The following is a 20,033-nucleotide window of genomic DNA, read 5'->3' as shown; positions in this document are numbered from 1 at the left end:
TAAATATTTGAAATGTTTAAATAAACGGATACAGCATGTTTTATTTAATGGTTTCTCTCCTTCCATGACAAATGTACCTTCACAATGACCTCAAAGGCCAGGTTGGGTTCTAGAATTCTCAGACTCCTGTAAGTCCTGCCCCAGTGGTGTGAGAAGAACTGCTCCCCTTCCCCCTCCCGCTTTAGAAATATTTCAGACCTACACAAAATTGTAGAAAACATTACTATAAACATCCATATATCTACTATTCAGCTTAAGAAATGTAAAATTACAAATATAGTTGATGCCTGCTGTGGAGACTTCTCTACTAGAATGCCCCTCCCTTTCTTTCCCTGAGAGGTAACCACCATCTCAAATGTGCTTCTTTCAAATGCACACCTTTCTGTATGCTACACTTGTGTGCATCTCTTACAAGCACATCTTTTAGTCTCTCTATATGTACCCATAATCAATTTATGGTGATCATTTGTATGTTTTCTTAGAAGTCATATGCATGGTATCATGTTTGTATCCTTTTGGACCCGACTTTTTCCTTTATGCATTTTTCCTCTCTAGGCCTCAGCCCCTGTGAATTCTAGTCTTCTCCCCAGCCCATCCCTTGCTGTCCCTTTCAGTTTACCTGAAACAGCCCCGAGCCAGTGAATTAACCCTGGCTCGACAGAAGGTGCTCAGCTTCTTCCTCTGTTGCTTGAAACCAGTGGTTCTCAAACCTTAGTGTTCATCAGAAGCCCCTGGGGGGTGTGTTAAAACACAGATTGCTGACCCCACCCCAGATTTTCAGATTCCGTAGGTCTTGGGTGGAGTCTGAGAATTCCCAGGTAATGCTGATGATGCTGTTTGGGGACCAAACTTTGAGAACCACTGCTCCAAATCAAAGTCTGGGCCCAAGCTCAGCAATACCATGTGGCTTCCAGGCAACCTGGGCCATCCATGAAATTTTCTTCAAAACCATGCTCTAGAGCAGTATTGTCCAATAGACATGTAATGTGATCTACATGGGTAATTCTAAATGTTCTAGTAGCCACATTTGAAAATAAAAAGAAACCAACAAAAACTTTAATATTTCATTTTAATTCAAGTATTATCATCTCAACATGTAATCAGTATGAAAATCATTAGTAAGATATGCAATATTATTTTCACACTTACAGCACATATTAAACAGACTAGCCATATTACAAGTTCTCAGCAGCCACAACATTACTAGTGACTAAGGTAGTAGACAGTACAGCTCTAAAGACTTGAGCCCCATCTCTCTCTTTTCAAAAATGGTTTTAAACTTGACATTTTAAATGACTTTTGGCTGCAGTAAAAGAATTTAAAACAGTCTTACTAAATGGAAAGTAATACCTTTCAATGAAGGTATGGTGGGCCAAAACAAAGAGGTAAAAGAGAGATTTGAGTCAGAATTATTTATTGAAAAATCTCTCCATGTTTCAATTTATTCATTTAAAACAAACTTTTATTTCTAACTTGAACAAACACTGTCAAATACATTTGTGAAAGATAAAAGTTAGATGTCACTAGATATCACTTTTAAGGTAATGAACTTTGGAATGATATGTGTTAAAATTCTCACAGGCGTCTGAATAAAATAAAATAAAAACAATGAACAACAGTCTTCTTTCTTCATCTTCTTTCTATTCTTCCCAACTACAGAATGAAATGAGAAAAAAATAAACAATGGTACATTAACCAGCACCAGTGACTTTCTAAATAGGAGAAAATGGCCAGCTCTGTGTATATCTGCAACATTTGTGTGCTATATCTTAAACAAGTAGAGAAGAACACCTTTTCCTTTTGTAACTTGCAAGCTTAGATATCAGGGTGCTTGTGGAACTGATGGTTCCAGTCAAATGATCACACCAACCTTGTCTCCCTAGCACCAGAAAAGCTTGTTGTTGTTGTTTTTACATGAGAGGCAATTCTGGGATTCAAATAAATATCTCAAGCTTTAACAGCCTGTGCTAGTTCCACAAATGATACTCCCTTACTCTCCAAGACCCTTGGTTTCCATATCTACCATATGGGAAAGAAGCTGTTATGAAATAATACAGCTGTGAAAATGCAAAAAAAAAGAAAAAATGTTAACCATTTAAATATACTCAAAGACAGATATGCCTTATGACTTAAATTACACACATTCTTTTCGTTGTCACATAAAATACAAAGATATATAGCTAAACAAATATTTAGGTATTAGTCATTAAATGTGGTCCTACTTGAAATTCTTAGCTTTTTGCTATTTGTAAGCAGTCACTTTGTAAAAGGCATTGAGTTGTCTCCTAGTTACTATGGGAGCCTGCATTTCTGTGGCTAAGTAATGAAATCCCAACTAATGTGTGGCCCAAGAAAGTTAGATGCTGCGTCTGGCAACTGTTTTCTACACAAATATTGATCTTAGGTAGTAGGTCTGATACATTTGCCACTTGTTAGTAGTCCTGCAGCTAGAGGACAAAAGACCTCAACACGAACAAATGAGTAGCCATGAAGTATATTTCAGAACACACTGCAGTTCATATTACTAGGTACATGAATATTCTAGTAACATTTTAAGTAAGTTAAATTGAATTTTTAAACTAAAACTTTTTCTTAATTAATTTACTGGGAATTTTTTTTTAAATAAAACTGTCAGTAACAGGTAAATGCCAGGAATAGTTGAGTGATTCTCAAAGCTATACACTGATACCTGGATTTTCTCGGCTTCCCCTCTGCTGCGTCTAGGGTCCCTTTGGAGTTCTTCGCCTTGTTTTCTGCATCCTTCTCTTTCTCTTCTTTCTCTTCCTCGCCTGCAGCATCTTGGGCCTCTTCATCCCACTTTTCATGCTGATATTTAGTGACTTCTTTAGTGAAGAATAATACAGACATTGGGACCAGACATTCACAGAAAATATAGCCCAATTTATAACTAGCAACGCACTCAGTACTCCACCCTCAGGAGAAGCAGGAGGATAGACTTAACTAAGAAAGGAATAGCTGGGCACCTTCCTACTGGTTTTCACAACAGTGCCATGGCCCTCACGTTGCTGCTGCCTGATCATTTCCACAGTGACACTATTTCCCTTTTTTCCAGTAAATCTCCCACCCAAAGCTGCTGATTATTTCTAGTTCTTTGGAGAAGAGATCAGAATCATGGTGTCTGATCTCATTCTAAGTGTTTTGGTCAGAACTTTGTTGGGAAAATATTTGTTGCCTCAAAAGACAAATTCTATGGTGAAGCTCATTGGTTCTTCACCCACCTGAATGTTTCATTTTTACCAAGGGCCCCTGTATCACTTCATCATTTGAGGATCAACTTTCTAAGAATATTTACACTTTGAAAAGCCATGAACAAAAAAGGATGCCTGCCATTTGCCTGTTCTTTTCTTTCCGTTGTCTCTTGTTTCCTGCTGAGCTCCCTCCTGAACCCCTATCTACCTGGCCATTCATCTGTGGGCCCCCCAAACGGCATTGATGATCTCAGATCTTCTATCAAACACAGGTTGGTAGAGGGCGGCATGCTTTCTCAAAAATCATAGAGGTCGTTAGAGAATTAGGCTTCGACTCATTGGGACACATTTGGCCTTAAGTTTCAGGAGGGCCCTGACCCCCACTTCACCACCCGAGGCCCCGACCCCCCGTCACCACCCGCTTCACCAGCTGTGTGCACACCGCGTCCCTGCCTGGAACCCTTGGGTGCATGGGTCCCTGCCTCCTCGCCACTGCAGATAGCCCATTCCTCACCCTCGGGGGCAGCAGCCTCCTCTGTGGCTGGTTCCTCTGCGGCCGGTTCCTCTGTGGGCTCCTCCTCTGCTGCCGGTTCCTCTTCGGACTCCTCCTCTGCAGCCCGTTCCTCTGTGGCCGGCTCCTCTGCGGCCTCCTCTGCAAGCTCCTCCTCTGCGGCCTCCTCTGCAAGCTCCTCCTCTGCGGCCTCCTCTGTAGGCTTCTCTGATGCCTTCTCTGCGGGCTCTTCTGCAGGCTCCCTGGCCATCTCGGCCGGGTCTGCTGGCACCTCAGGCTCTGGGGCCGACGCGGCCTCCTGGAGCAGGCCCAGGCCCTCGCCCTCAGGGCCCGCGTCCCCCGCGCCCAGCCTCTCAGGCACCAGCAACAGCCGGGGCTCATCTGAGCCACTGGACGCCGCATCTGAGGTACTGGGTGCCGCAGTGCGGCGCCTCCGCATCAGGTGGCTGCCACGCATCCGGATCAGGATGTGGTCGTTGAGATAGATGCGGCGGAGAAGGGAGTGGACCATGTCCAGAAACTCCACGCGAAACCCTATTATGGGGTAGCGATGGGCGGCCGCGACCAAGTTGATGTTGTCCGCCTCGTTCCTCTCTTCCTCCTCCTCCTCCTCTTCCTCCTCCTCATCTTCCTCCTCCTCCTCCTCATCTTCCTCCTCCTCCACCATCTCCACTACTATCCTGATCTCCCAGTCTTCCTCGGCGTTCCCGCTCCCGGAGGCTGCGGCCAAGCCTGCCGCCTGCCCACCCTCCTCCTCCCCGAGGCCTCTCATGGGCCCTGCGACTCCGGCCACCTCGGCCGCGGGCACCGTGTTGCCACTGTCGGGGCCAGAGTCACCGCCCTCCCGGTCACCTCCGGCCTCGGCCTGCGCTCCCTCCTGGCTCACTGGGGCCTCCTGGTCCTCTTGGATCGGGTCTCGATCTCCTGTGGCAGACATGACGCCAGTCAGTGCCTCAACTGGAGTGGCGACTAGGCTGAGGTGATGACGTTGAAGACGGTGGCCACTGACGTGGCTGTGGCTGAGGGGAGGTGAGGGGCTGGGCTGCTGAGAGAATAAGAGTCTGTCTCTTTACTGAGGGAATAAAAGTCTGTCTCTGAGGACACCCTAAGGTGGGAAGGGCAGGGAGCCAATCCCGGGAGCCTCCCGCCAAGGTTGTCCTGAGAGGACTTAGACAAGGCGGGAAAGATTCGGGTTGTTAAGTGACGGGGGCGGGACTGGAAGGGTCAAGGAGGGGCTCTCAGTGAGCTCTAAGCTCATTTGCTGAAAACTTCAGATTGACATGCTCTGCGCCCAATGAAGATCAAGGCCCTTAAGCTCTATGACAACTCAGAATCCAGAACTCTACCTTTTCTTTGAGGCCTTAGTGTCCAGGGCTAGCCTTTAGGTCCACACAAGTCCTGTCCTTTTAATTTTACGATTATTAGCAGCACTATAGTGATCTAATGTGGAGGCACCCTGGATTGGGGAAACTTCTTCTGTAAAGGGCAGAAAGGAAACATTTTAGGTTCTGCAAGGCCCAGAAGCAATATCAAGACTGTTATGTAATTACTATCACTAAGTAGGTTTCCTGCCTTCCATAGGACACATAATCCTTTTTGTACCACCATTTTTTTTTTTTTTTTTTTTTTGAGACAGAGTCTCACTTTGTCGCCCAGGCTGGAGTGCAGTGGCGAGATCTTGGCTCACTACAAGCTCCGCTTCCCGGATTCCCGCCATTATGCTGCCTCAGCGTCCCGAGTAGCTCGGACTACAGGCGCCCGCCACCATGCCCGGCTAATTTTTTTGTATTTTTAGTAGAGATGGGGTTTCACTGTGTTAGCCAGGATGGTCTCAATCTCCTGACCTCGTGATCCACCCACCTCGGCCTCCCAAAGTGCTGGGATTACAGGCGTAAGCCACCATGCCCGGCCTGTACCACCATTATTTTCTGTATTTGCCTGGTCAGTGCCCTCCAATCTTCTTCACCCCCTACCTAAAGTGATCAACCTTATTCATTAAACCATTTATTTATTCATTTACCAAATTATTGAGTGCCTTACATGTACCAGTGCCATGCCTCCTTACAACTGTCATTTGTACCTCTTGCTTGTTTGACTGATGAACTCCAAAGATGACAGACTGCTCATGGTTTACATCCTAGTGCCTCTTCCCCCATCATTCCTGTGCCCCTCTTTGGGGTGGAGGTTAGCTAAGACCTCTGGAAGCTGAGCCTTCCTAGCTGCATAGAGTGTCAACGTTCCAATATATTTGCTGAGACTCCAGTTTATACTAAATCATTTCCTCTTCAGTTGCCTTGTCCACTTATCAGTGAGTGTGAAACACAATGTGATGACTGCTGTCAATCTTGAAGTCTCTAGGGCAAAAAGTACACAGCAGTAGCTGCTTCTTTCTGCAGGGAGATAGGACTGGGCACTGGGCTTGTTATGGAGCAAGTTGTTGTCAAGGAGTGAGGCAGATCCTGGAGGAGATGGTTCTGTTGCAGTGGCAGTAAGCTATCTTACCAGTTGTTTTCAAGTCCCTGGGAGGGGAAACTAGTTAGCACCAGCAAACAGAAGAGAGAGGAAAAAGCTGAGCAGGTGTGCTTTCAAGAAGTGGAGTGAAACTACCTGAAGTGAAACTGAGGGAGAGTGTCCTCCTAGCTCCCGCATTGGGGCTCTCTTCATGGCAAGTACGTGAGCCAGAAGTCCGTGGAACAATCTCCATAGCCTTGGTTATCTGCCTGATCCTGCTGCCTGCAGATGCAGACCCATCCAGGATGTCACATTCCCTTATCTCTGGTGTGTAGTTGCTACCTTTCCTTTATCTCCAGCTATCCCACTCATGACATCTGATCTTTGCCAAGCCAGGTAGTTGGCACAACCCAGGGTTTCAGATTTTCTTAGGGAAAGGTGCTCTCTTTCCCCACTCCACCTCCCTCTGTCAGTCAACAGAAGTGGCCAAGTCCTTTCTATTTGCAGACCCACCATCAAGGTCAAAGTGGGCCAGTGGGAGAGACCTAAAGCCACAACAACCCTCAGAGGTTTCCACTTAATGTTGGGATGACAGGGAACACCCCTGGAAGACCAGCCCAAAGATCTCCTTTACAGCAGCCTGGCTCAAAACTCACCGCCTCCAGGCAGCCTACTTTTCTTTATCTGTCCCCCACCACCCTCACCAGACACTATCCTGAATGACAGTGGTATGTATGGACATGTTTAGCTCCTCTAAGAAAGCAAAGGCCCTTTAGGGTGAATGTCCAGGCCTGCCTCAAGTTTGTAACACCCATGGTGCCTGCCACAGGGCTCTGCACCAGGTCGGTGTTTGATGAATGTTTGCTAAATGAATCAAACGGCTTTGGAATCACTATCACCATGAATGGTGTTTTTCTCTTCTATCTGCCTAGGGCTTGACTGTCTACAAAAGGCCTTGCTATCCCCTCTTCCTTTCTCTCTTGGGATCGTCTCCCTGGCCAGGTGAGATTTCTGCTCTTGCAACCTAGTGTGATTCTGCTGTGAGGCTGGGGACAATGAGGGATCTCACCCCTCAGGGGAGACCCTTCCCCCACCCCCGACATACAGGGAGTGACTTGGTCCCTTGCTTGCCTCCTAGTCTACTGTGTCACAGCCAGAGTAGGCTGCGGGTGCCTACTCTGTGCCTACTCTGGCACAGGAGTGCCATCTCCTTCCAGGCCAGGTAGAGCCCATGGTCCTCAAGCCCAGCACTTCCTGCTGCTCATGGAAGCCACGGGAGGGGGGCGGGGGACAATCTGGAATGCTGGTCTCTCTTGGGATTTGACCTTGGCTCCCACATCCCAAGGGGGTCATTGCACAGACTCTGTGACTTTGAGCTCAGACCCTGAGAGTGGAGTTGCATGTCAGGGCTCCATCCTTCTGATTCTGGGCAAGTCTGCACCACCACAAGCTCCTTTTCACTTACAGGCTCATCTAGCTTGTGGGGTTTATGCCTTTCCTTGCATCATCAGTCTTCTTTCCTACACTGAAGTTTGTTCATCATTCTTCGTGACTACCATCCACAGGGATGACTTATCCCACTACCTGGAATTCCACTTCCGTGACCTCCTCATCTGATCTTTTCTACAACCTTACATCAGATACTTACCCCCATGGTCCTACACTAGCCTTTTCCATTACCAGAAAGGGCACCATTTAGAAAATTTCTTCTCTACTGCTACAATGTTTCAATCCCATCAGATTCTTTCCCCAATCTGCTGACCTAGCCACTTTTTCACTCTACCTTCCTACCATCTTCTTCATTTGCCTACTTACCCAGTTTAAATTCCATCCATGTGTTGTTATTATCACAGGCAGAATGCTGGCCTCCCCAAAGATGCCCGTGTCCTAATCCCCAGAACCCTGTGGGTCTGTTAGGTTACCTGGCAGAGGGGAATTAAGGTTGCAGATGGAGTTAGTGTTGCTAATCAGTTGACTTTAGGATAGGGAGCTTATTCTGGATTAGTCAGATAGGCCCAATGCAATCACAAGCATCCTTAAAAGTGGGAGAGGGAATTAGAAGAGAGAACCAAAGAGATGGCAGCATGAGAAAGACTTGGCCTGATGTTGCTGGCTTTAAAGATGGAGGAAGGGAACTATAAGCCAGTGAATGTGGGCAGACTGTAGGAGCTGGAAAAGTCAAAGAAACAGATTCTCCTCTAGAGTTTCCAGAAGGAATGCAGCTGTGCCCACACCTTGATTTCAGCTCAATGACACTTCTGACCTCTGCAACTCTAATATTTTAAGTCTGTATTTTAAGCCACAAAGTTTGTGGTGATTTGTTACAGCAGAAATAGGAAACCGATACCTACTCACTCACTCCATTCCCTTTCTCCTCTTAGCTGTCTATCATATCTACTAGGCAAAACCCCAAACTCTAGTTGAATTGCATTATATTACTTTTTCCTTACCACTAAATGAAGCAGATAAAAATATTGAAAATTGGTTGACTAAATTCACTAAAAATGTGTGGTCATGAGCACAAGACTGCGTGGCAACCACAGTTTCACTACACTTTCTCTCCACCCCAAATCTTTGACAATTTTGCCATTGAACACACAAACGTTTCTGTTTCTTAGCTTCTACATTTCCAATGATTTGCCATCTACCCTACCTCATCCACTTACTCTCAGGACCATGCCAAGGATCCTAGACCTTTCTTAATGAAAATATGCGTCACTCCCAAAATCTCAAGATTAAAAAATCTTAAGAATTCCACACTCTGACCACCACTTCTTATTTTTCCAGTTTGGTGCCCTTGCTCCGATTATGGTCTGCAATGACCACCATGTGGTCAAAGCCATCAATCTCTTCCTATTCTCGGTTTTCTTGATCCTTCAGTAGCAGCTACCCACATTACTCTTCCTTAAACAGCCCCTTTCAGGATTTCTGTGGCATTACAGTTTTCTGAGTTTTCTCCTCTTTGGACACTCTTTATCTCATTCCCCCAAACTAGAGTTTCTCTGGGCTCTGTTCTGAGACTTCACCTTTCTATCTTTCAAGGCCTTGAAGATAACCCAATGATTACAATTTCCAAATTGATATCTGTGTCTCAAACCCCTCTTCCAAGTTTATAACAAATTTGACTTGGCATCTCCACTTGAGTATCTCACAGATCTCTCCAACTTGAAGTGGCTAAAATGTCATTCTGGATTTGCTCCTCCTCTCTGCTTGTTCTTTCCTCTTAGGAAATGGCACTTCTACCCACCAAGATGCTTTCATCGGAAACCTGGTTGCCCTCTTTAATTCTTTTCTACATCCATTCCATCTGTCGGCTTACCTCCTAAACGTCTCTCAAATCTGTCCATTTCTCATCTCTTCAACTATTAATACTCTCATTCTACTGCAAACCTTTAGCATTTCTGATTCGACTACTCAATAGCTTCCTAACTGGTTTTTCCCCTTCCAGTGGATTCTGCACAACTAGAGAGTTTTTTAAAGAAGATAATTCATATCCTTTCAGTCGTCCTGTTTAAAAACCTTCACTGGCTTCTTGTGAATTAAATAAGATATAAACTCCTTATCTTATCCCATAAGACCCTTTGTGATCTAGCCTTTTCCTGGCACTGTTCTCATAATTTCTAGAATACATGTTCTTTCCTACATATGAAATTCCATCTGCTGGAAAAATCCCCTTACCCCCTACTCTCATGTAAGATCGTGCAGATTGTTCTCTACACAAAGGTATCCAGCTGAGGTGTAGGGTGGGCCGAAATCTAGCCTGAAGTCCTCTTGCCAAGCTGTGCTCCTTGGTGTGCAAGACCTTCCTTCTACTCTTTCCATGGCTGGCTTCTTCTCAACCTTCAAGTCTCGGCTTCAATGTCAACTCCTCAAAGAGGCCTTCTCTGACCTCCGTTATTTTCTGTCTCACTGCCATATCTGTCTACTACCTTCATAGAACCTATCACCATCTGTAAGTATAGATTTGCTGTCTTTCTCCCTGTAAGCTCCACGAGAACAGACATCTTGTTTGTCTTGTGCCATGCTATATCACCACAGCACCTAATACATAATCACGTACTGAGAAGTGATAGTTGATGAGAAAGAAGGAAACTCCTGAGAAGAGAATGCAAAGAGCAAAGAGAGGGTCTAGGTTCTGCTTTGCCCAGGTGCTTCCTGCCACACTGATTGGCATCAGAAAAAGCCTTCATGTCATAGAGAAACCACAAGTGTGACCAGAAATTCTCAAATGTGGCAGCACATCAGAATCTCGTGGGGATTAAATTAAAAAGTCTTCATGTCATAGAGAAAGCACAAGTTTGGCCTGAAATTCTCAAATGTGGCATCACATCAAAACCTCGTGGGGATTAAATAAAATAACATAACCGCTTCTCCTCTGTCTTTCAAGGTTCTGATTCATTGGGTCTGGGTGGCTGCTGCAGACACTCTCGGTGCACTACCTAGAGACTGCCACTGAGTGGAGCTGTATGACTCTGTTTCAGAGTAGAGGTCGCACTTCGCTCCAAGAGAAGGCAAAAGTTACAGAAGGATTTTTTTTTTTTTTTTTTTTTTTTAGCTACTCTGACCTCAGATATTCTCATTCCAGGAGGGTGGCCCAGGCATTGCCTCCAGAAATGTTTAAGTTTTGGTTTCTTTTCTGTGCCCTTCCAGATTCACAATAAGGACATCTGTCCTTACCTAAAAGCTTCCCCTCACCTCTCCTAACCCACCCCCACAAAGCTCTACCAATATCCTCTTACCTTCTGCCCAAAACTTCCTGTACTTTTCTATTCTTATCTTTTACCTCTCTATCTTGTCTTTCTCTTCTTTTTCTGGGAATCATTCTTCCTCAGTTTTCTTACTTGTAATAGGAGGATAAGAGTGGCATTGTGAGGATCTAAGGAGATACCACATACCAAATTGCATTGATCTAACTTGGCATGTAGTATCTTCATAGATTTTTACACCAATGCCATTCTAATCCACACAGTGATGGTAGCTTCTCTATTCAAGCAAACACAATTTTATTAATGCGTATTTTCAAGAACACGTATTATACAAAGTGAAATACATCCAAAGAGTATTTAGAGAGAAGATTTGTATGCGCTACTACCCTGCTTTTTGCAATCGGTCAAGAACCAGCCTCTGAGTGAACTGGAGGGGAAGGCACGGAAGAGGTAACAGAAGGGGCTAGGAAAAAGATTCTTCCAGGGCCTTAATCAGCCTGAAATTCTTTGGAACCAGCTGATCTAATAATTCTTCAGAGACTGTCAGTGCACTGGTGCCCAATGAATGCCTCCATACAAAGCTGCAAGCCCACTATCTATGGCAGTCTAGGACTGGGAAAGAACAAAGAAAGGTTATAACTGAGCGGACCTCAGTTCAAAGAAATGAGAACAAGAATCAGGTCGCTCTTGGCCAGATAGATAGATAGATAGATAGATGATAGATAGATAGATAGATAGATAGATAGATAGATAGATAGATGATAGATAGATAGATAGATAGATAGATAGATAGATGATAGATAGATATGATTTCCCCTTCCTCTATATTCCAAATGGCTTGCAAAAGGTGTTCTTGTTTCTCATGGCAGGGCTATCAATGGGGCAATTGAAGGAGCTACTGTAAATGACTGTAACTAAAGAACATTTCTTTTTTTTTTTTTTTTTTTGAGACGGAGTCTCTGTCGCCCAGGCTGGAGTGCAGTGGCGCAATCTCGGCTCACTGCAAGCTCCGCCTCCCGGGTTCACGCCATTCTCCTGCCTCAGCCTCTCCGAGTAGCTGGGACTACAGGCGCCCGCCACCACGCCCGGCTAATTTTTTTTTTTTTGTATTTTTAGTAGAGACGGGGTTTCACCGTGGTCTCGATCTCTTGACCTCGTGATCCGCCCGCCTCGGCCTCCCAAAGTGCTGGGATTACAAGCGTGAGCCACCGCGCCCGGCCTAAAGAACATTTCAAGACAGCTCCGTGGGCTGTTTGACAGGTCTAGTTCAGGAAGCCCCATGCCAACAACCAAGCAACTCCCTTTGCAGTACAGCCCACAGCTCATCCTCTGGGCTGGTTTAGCTTCAAATGACCATTTGGCACTTTTTGGCAACAGGTTGCCTCACCAGCCCACTGACCTCCAGAGTCTTCTGGAAGTTAAAAGGACACACATTCACTGCCATAAGTTCTAATAACCTATAGCAGTTCCCACTCAAGCCACTCCACTGACAGTTGGAGCGGGTGGGGAGAGATAGGGGAGGGCTGAAAAGGGAAATGTTGCAGACAGAGAGCTTATTCGAAATGCATTAGGGTGCTTTCTCTTTGAAGGAATTTGCAGGCAAGGGTTTTGTAAAGGAAAAAGTGCTTTGGTATGCGGGTAATATGCAGTCATTTATCTGTGTAGTAAGCTTAGATCTTATCCATCACATTTTTTTTTACCCTTGAGCTCATCTCTATTAGGGAGATTCTGATTTCTCCAACTCCTTGAGAGGCACCCCAGGTCCAGGGAAAAAAATGAATAAGGATGCCTTTCTCCAGAGGATGGTACTTTTTAATTCCAGATGTTCCTGCTGTGAATATAAAAAAAGAATTTGTCAGACTCGGGGGCTGAACTGCCTGGATTTTAACCCAAGCTCTGCCACTTAGTACCTGTGTGATCTTGGGTAGTTATTTAGCCTCCCTGCACTTCAGTGGGTTTTTTAAAATACGAAAAATGTAGATAATAAGAGCACTTATCACATAGGCTTGTTGTGAGTGTTAAATGAACTAATAGATGTAAAATCTTAGGACAAAGCCTGGCACATAAGCAACATATGGGTCCTCAGCATATAATTCCTGCCCTCAAGTAGATTAGAGTTCAGCTGGGGGGACAAAACCCATGCATTAAAGGTTAAATAGCAGTACATGCTACCGCTTCACTAGACCATATGTAGTGTTAGGCCTTAGGATATGGTAGTGAGCTGGAGAGTCTTGGTATAACCAGAAAATGCCAAAGAAACAGAGCAAACAATAAAGGCACCGAGATCAGAGTAGTGAGAAAGTATTTTGGTGTGGCGTGGTCAGAGATGTCTTCGTAGAAGAGGTAGGACTTGGCCCAGAAATAGAGCAGGGGTTGGATACATGGAAACAGAGCAATGCGGTGGGGTCAGAGAACAGGGCTTTGGAGGTAGAACACCTGTGGGATGGATGGAGGTGTTCAGGAGCCTATTTGAAATGCACTTAGGGTAGCTCCCTGCGCTACCTTCTGGTAAAATACTGATATGAGAAAGAGAAAAGCATCTCCTAACATCCGGGAGTTGGACTAGTACCATCAGCTAGGCCTTGCTGTTGCTAGGAGCTGGCCTAGCACTAGTAGCAACACCAAACTAGGTCTTGTTGTTCTGTTGAACATAAATCCACAGAATGCCAATATCAGACAAGGCAACTCTGTGACTATGATGGATCAAGGCAGAAGCAAGATAACTCTGTAATGGCTGAACCCAGACAAAACGTGAACACTGTCCAAACCACAGAAATGACCAAACATCACTCTCCCAGCTAAAATGAATGACTGCTACCCTTTACTAACTAGAGCTGTAGCTTCCCTCTACTCTACCCTCCCTCTAGCTAAAACTTATTGAAATACTTGATCACAGAATTGTTCTACTGTCTGACAGCATCCAATTTAGGGCAAATCATGGCCTTTTTTTGACCTTCCCCCAAGTCATCTAGCCAATGCCCAAATCCTATAACAAATCTTTTCTAACATACTATTCTTGAGATGCCTCACAGTTCTTCACGGTGTACATACCCCCTCACTTCAACAAGTAATAAACCCAGGTTGATCAACATGTGTGTGCCTAGTGATCTTTGGCCAAAGGACATTGACAATATCACTAAAATGATTGAGGGGTATGGATGCATCCCTCTTACTAAGGTTCATTTAAAAAATTCCAAGAAACAAAGAAATGTCTGAAATAAGTGCAGCCCCACCTCATACAACACAGCATGGTAAGTAAAATGACAAAGGCAATCACAGAGCACTGTAGGGATAGAAGAGAGACTTCTTTCAGCAACTTTTCCTTAACGACCATTGTCAGGCACCGGGGATACAACAGGGAACACTATAGACAGATAAAAGAAAGAAAAATGCTGGGAGCAGTGATTCATGCCTGTAATCCCAGCACTTTGGGAGGCCGAAGCAGGTGGATCACCCGAGGTCAGGAGTTCGAGACCAGCCTGGCCAACACGGTAAAACCCTGTCTCTACTGAAAAATACAAAATTAGCCAGGTGTGGTGATGCGCGCCTGTGATACCAGCTACTCGAGAGGCTGGGGCAGGAGAATTGCTTGAACCCGGGAGGTGGAGTTTGCAGTGAGTAGAGATCGTGCCATTGCACTCCAGCCTGGGCAACAGAGCAAGACTACATCTCAAAAAAAAAAGATAGATGATAGATAGATGATAGATAGATAGATAGATAGATGATAGACAGATAAAAGATAGATAGGACAGATAAGAAGAGAGAGAGAGTCCCTGCTCAACGAATGAAGGAAGAGTACTGCAAATGTTTGAAAACCAGAAACAGCAAGTATGTTCATTAACAGGGGACCATCGTCAGAGGCAGTGTAACCTAGTGGTTGAGAGCACAGCTTGTGGATCCAACCTGCCTTGGTTTCTATCTCAGCACTGCCACTCAGCAGCTGCCAATAGAGCACAATCTCACAATCTACTGTGCATAGAAATTTCCTTTTTTACTGATCACCTCCCAGTGAGGGGTGGTAGGGAGGTAGCTCAGCTCCTGTCTGCTGCTGTTCCTACACCAACACTTGAACAAGGTCTTTCCACTTCCAAATAAGACATTCACCCAAGGCTGCTTTTTCTCTGTAATCTCTGGCTGAGGTCCCAGGGAAGATAAGTCTAGACTTCAGGCTAGTTAAATACAGAGCCCAACATAATGTACACATGGTTTTAGCATCCAGGAGAAAATTGCAATTGGTGTTTGTGCAAGGAGCTCTCTTGAAGCTATTCTTTAAGTGCTTCACAGGGATACAGACTTTATCTCATCCCCACGCCCATTCTCAATTGCATGTTTTTGAATATACGTTTGGTTCTAAACTATGCTAACCCACTGAGAGGGCTGGGGGAGGCAGTATGACTAAGGTATCTGACACCAACCTTATTCTCAAGGAGTAGACAGCCTGATTGGGGAGAGAGCCAATTGCTGATAAACAGCGCAAGAACATAGACCCAGAAGAATGTGCTAAATTACATGGCCTCTGAAAGGCCACCTGAACTTGTATCATAAATACAGGAGGAATTCTCACAGGAAGAGCTCACTGTGGGCCAAGTGAGTCTAGGACAGCTTTGTGGAGGAAGAATTGGGGATAAAATACAATTTAGATAGAAGGATTTTCAGGGGGCATTTCCTGCCTTAAATTATCTTTGGTATAAAATGAATTGGGATAATTAATTTTGAGGAAATTGTGCAAAAATGTTCCTTTGAAACCATTGGAGCCAATCTAGGGTGTTCCAAAAACAGTGCCAGAAATGGTCACTTTTTACTGCAATCCCAGCTCTCCTGGGAAATGTTGCCAAGCAGCTGGCTGCACATTTAGCCAAATATAAATTTTCCCACATATGGAAAAATCATAGAATTACAAGTGTATAAAGGCCTGCTACCTCTGATTTGAAGAGTCTCCAGGGAGAATTCCTGAACTACCACCATTAGCAAACCTCCACCTTTCACAAGTGCCAAATATTCATCCTCACCAGCATGCATTGTTATCATTATTTCTTATTTTAGCCATTCTGATAGGTGCATAGTTATATACTCACTTATTCCCCAGCTTTATTAAGGTATAATTGACAAATAAAATAATTGTATATATTTACAGTATACAACATGATGTTGTAATATATATATATATATACATATTGTGAAATGATTAAATCAAGCTAACTAATGTACCCATCAACTCACTTATTATTTTGTCGTGGTAAGAATACTTAAGATTTAGTCTCTCAGCATTTTCAAGTATACAATACTGTAACTGTAGTCACCATGCTGTACAGTAGATTTCCAGAATTTATTCATCCTACATAACTGAAACTTTGTTCCTTTTTACCAACATATTTCCACTGCCCTCACTCTCAGCCCCTGGCCACCATCATTCTACTCTCTGCCTCTATGAGTTCAACTTTTTTGGATTTCACATATAAGTGAGACCATGCAGTATTGGTCTTTCCGTAACTGTCTGGCTTCTTTCATTTAGCATAATGTCCTCCAGGTTCATCCACATTATCACAAATGACAGGATCTCATTCTTTCTTAAGGCTGAATAGTATTCCATTGTGTATATATCCCACATTTGCTTTATCCATTCATTCATCAATGGACACTTAAGTTAATTTCACATCTTAGCTATTGTGAATAATGCTGTGACGAACACGGGATTGTAGATAGCTCTTTGACATACTGATTCCATTTCTTTTGAATATATACCCAAAAGTGTGATTGCTAGATCATATGGTAGTTCTATTTTTAATTTTTTTAGGAACCTCTACACTATTTTCCCCAATGGCTGTACCAATTTACATTCCCATAAACAATATACAAGGGTTCCTTTCTCTTCAGATCCTCGCCAGCACTTTTCTTTCATATTTCTGATAATAGCCATTCTAACAAGTGTGAAGTGATCTCATTGTAGTGTTAATTTGTATTTTCCTGATGATTAAGCCTGTTGAGCATTTTTTTATATACTTGTTGGCCATATTGATGTCTTCTTTTCAGAAATGTCTATTAGGTCCCTTGCTCATTTTTTATTGAGTTACTTGTTTTCTTGCCATTGAGTGTTTGAGTTCCTTATATATTTTGGATATTAACCCCTTATCAGATGCATGGCTTGCAATTTTTTTTTCCATTCTATAGGTTGTCTTTTCACTCTGTTGATTGTTTCCTTGGCTGTGCAGAAGCTTTTTAGTTTGATGCAATCCCAATCATCTATTTTTGCTTTTGTTGCCTATGATTTGGAAGTCATAGTCCAAAAATCATTGCTCTGACTGATGTCAAGAAGTTATTTTCCCTATGTTTTCTTCTAGTAGTCTTAAATTTCAGGTCTTACATTTCAGTCTTTAATCTCTTTTATTTTTGTATATGGTGTGAGAAAAGGGTCTAATTTCATTCTTTTTCAAAGGAGACATGTGGATATCCAGTTTTCCAGTGCACTTTATTGAAGAAACTGTCTTTTCTTCATTGTGTGCTCTTGGCACTTTTTCAAAGATCAATTGACTATAAATGTGTTGAATTATTTGGGGGCTATCCTGTTCCGTTTGCCTAAATGTCTATTTTTATGCCAGTACCAGGCTGTTTTGATTACTGTAGTTCGTAGTATATTTTGAAATCAAGTAGTATGATGCTTCCAGCTTTGTTGCTTTTGGTCAAGATTGCTTTGGCTATTTGGGATCTTTTGAGGTTCCATACAAATTTTAGGATTTTTTTTTCCATTTCTGTGAAAAATCCTTGTCATTTGAATGTTGACAAGGATTGCATTAAAACTGTAGATTTCTTTGGGTAGTCTGTACATTTTAATAATATTAATTCTTCCAACCTATGAACACAGGATATCTTTTTATTTATTTATGTCTTCTTCAATTTCATCAATATTTTATAGTTTTCAGTGTGTCATATTCTTATTTTTATGTATAATGTCTCATTTGCTTTTTTCTGTGCATTTTTCATGGCTTCATTTTTCAATTTATTGTGTGCAGGATTCAATACAGTATAATTTTTCATGTTGTGTTTCCAATTAGAGTATAATTTTCTTAGTTACACTAATGACACATCTTTAGTGAAACAAAAATGAAATATTTAGTTTCCAGCATGGTTGCTGGGATCATTCCTGATTCATGTTTTTATTTTTAGTTTCTTGGCTTAGATCCTGATAAGAGAGAAAAAAGAGATGTGTTCGTCACTTTAATTATATATGTCCAGGTTTTTTTCAGAATATTTCAACTGCTTTGCGTGTCCACCAATTGTGAAAATAAATTTTTATTTGACCAAACAGTTAACAAAATATATTCTTTTTTTTAATTGCTGAAAGGCACATTAATTTCTGGTGTTAACATTTTGCTATTCCTGTAGGTATAAGATGGTTAAATTACTTTACATCTGCAGCATGATTATTATTTTATTTTTTAAATGGTTATAAATATATACGCACAGAAAAAACTAAAAGAGAAAAGGCAATAGTGGCCTCTGGGTGGTAAGATTGTGAGTTATGTTAAGTTTCTTCTTTATACCTTTGTAAATTTAATTTGCTACAATAAGTATATATTGCCTTTTTTAATAGAATTTATTTTTTAGAGAAGTTTTAGGTTCACCGAAAAATTTAGCAGAAAGTACAGAGAGTTCCCATATATATCTTGCCTCCATGCATGCACATACATTGCTTTTTTTAAAGACAGGGTCTTGCTCTGTTGCCCAGGTTGGAGTGCAGTGGCACCATCTCAGATCACTGCAACCTCCTCCTCCTGGGCTCAAGTGACCCTCCCACTTCAGCCCCGTTAGTATTTAGGACTACAGAGGCACGCCACTACACTTAACTTATTTTTTAATTTTTTGTGGAGATGGGGGTCTCACTATGTTTCCCAGGCTGGTCTTGAACTCCTGGCCTCAGGCAATCCTCCTGCCTCAGCCTCCCAAAGTGCTGGAATTACAGGCACGAGCCACTGTGCCCAGTCTACTTTTTAAAATGAGTAAAAATGTTATCAAGGAAACACAATATAATGTATGTGGAAAATCATATCATGTAGGAAGTATAAATAAGTGTTTATTGAACCTAAAAGATAAAGCTATTTGCATATTTTATAGATTTCATTTCTTTTGTTATAAAAATAATGTTAATGTATTTCTCTTTTTATGCATGTAGATCTTAAGTTCTTAAGTTTGGCTATTCAATTTATTTTATTTCATGTGATTTGTTTTCAATACAATACCAGTAGTAGTGTTTTCGTTTGGTTTTCAGTTTCTAATATTGTCCCATTTGTTTTTCCTTCATGCTTATCACAGTCACATCTCATCAATGTTACTAGCACCAAAATAATATATGATGCAGAAAATAAAAAGTAGCTATGAAATAACTGTTGACAAGGTGTTCCTGAATAGAAATATTTGTTTTATTTTTTATAACTACTCTACATTGAAGGATAATGCTTACATACTAAATGTTCAAGTCTTTTTCTTAAATATACCTATTAAAATATCCCTTTGTAGGCCAGGCACAGTAGCTCATCCCTGTAATCCCAACATTTTGGGAGGCTGAGGCTGGAGGATCACTTGAGGTCAGAAGTTTGAGAGCAGCCTGGGCAACATAGTGAGACCCTGTCTCCACAAATACATATATATTTTTAATTAACCAGGCATTGTGGCGCATGCCTGTGTTCCCAGTTATTCAGGAGGCTGAGACGGGAGGGTCATCTGAGCCTGGGAGGTTAAAGCTGCAGTGAGCTGTGATCATGCCACTGTACTCAAGCCTGGGTGACAGAGTGAGACCCTGTCTCAAAACCAAATATGTATATATACATATATATCCCTTGCAAAACAAAAGCTAAACTCTTACCCAATCTTTCAAAAATAATAATTTTAAATATTTGAACCACAGTTTCAGAAATAATTAAACTGTGAAACTGAGGCTGGGTGTGGTGGCTCAAACTTATAATCCCCACACTTTGGGAGGTCAACGCAAAAGGATAGCTTGAGGCCAGGAGTTCAAGACCAGCCTGGGTAACATAGCAAGACCTCATCTCTGCCAAAAAAAAAAAAAGTTAGCTGGGCAGGGTGGTGCATGGCTGTAGTCCCAATTCCTTGGGAGGCTGAGGCAGGAGGATCACTTGAGCCCAGGAGTTCAAGGTTGCAGTG

The 20,033-nt window shown here is 42.8% G+C and overlaps 1 protein-coding gene across 1 annotated transcript; it reads right to left on the bottom strand.

Moving 5' to 3' along the window:
* Positions 1–1,026: 1,026 nt before the first annotated feature.
* Positions 1,027–4,897, bottom strand: CT47C1 (cancer/testis antigen family 47 member C1). The gene is made up of 3 exons (XM_058441702.1): positions 3,724–4,897; positions 2,690–2,843; positions 1,027–1,653 (listed from the first exon to the last, which is right to left on the bottom strand). The coding sequence occupies exons 1-3, from the start codon at positions 4,655–4,657 to the stop codon at positions 1,641–1,643; spliced, it is 1,101 nt and encodes a 366-aa protein (XP_058297685.1). The 5' UTR covers positions 4,658–4,897; the 3' UTR covers positions 1,027–1,640.
* Between the last annotated feature and the right edge of the window lie 15,136 nt (positions 4,898–20,033).

The sequence above is a fragment of the Hylobates moloch genome, unplaced genomic scaffold (assembly GCF_009828535.3).
Source record: "Hylobates moloch isolate HMO894 unplaced genomic scaffold, HMol_V3 SCAFFOLD_7, whole genome shotgun sequence".
Lineage (NCBI taxonomy): Eukaryota > Metazoa > Chordata > Mammalia > Primates > Hylobatidae > Hylobates > Hylobates moloch.
Note: the sequence above shows the minus strand (reverse complement) of the source record. Positions and strands in the feature narration are given on the sequence as shown.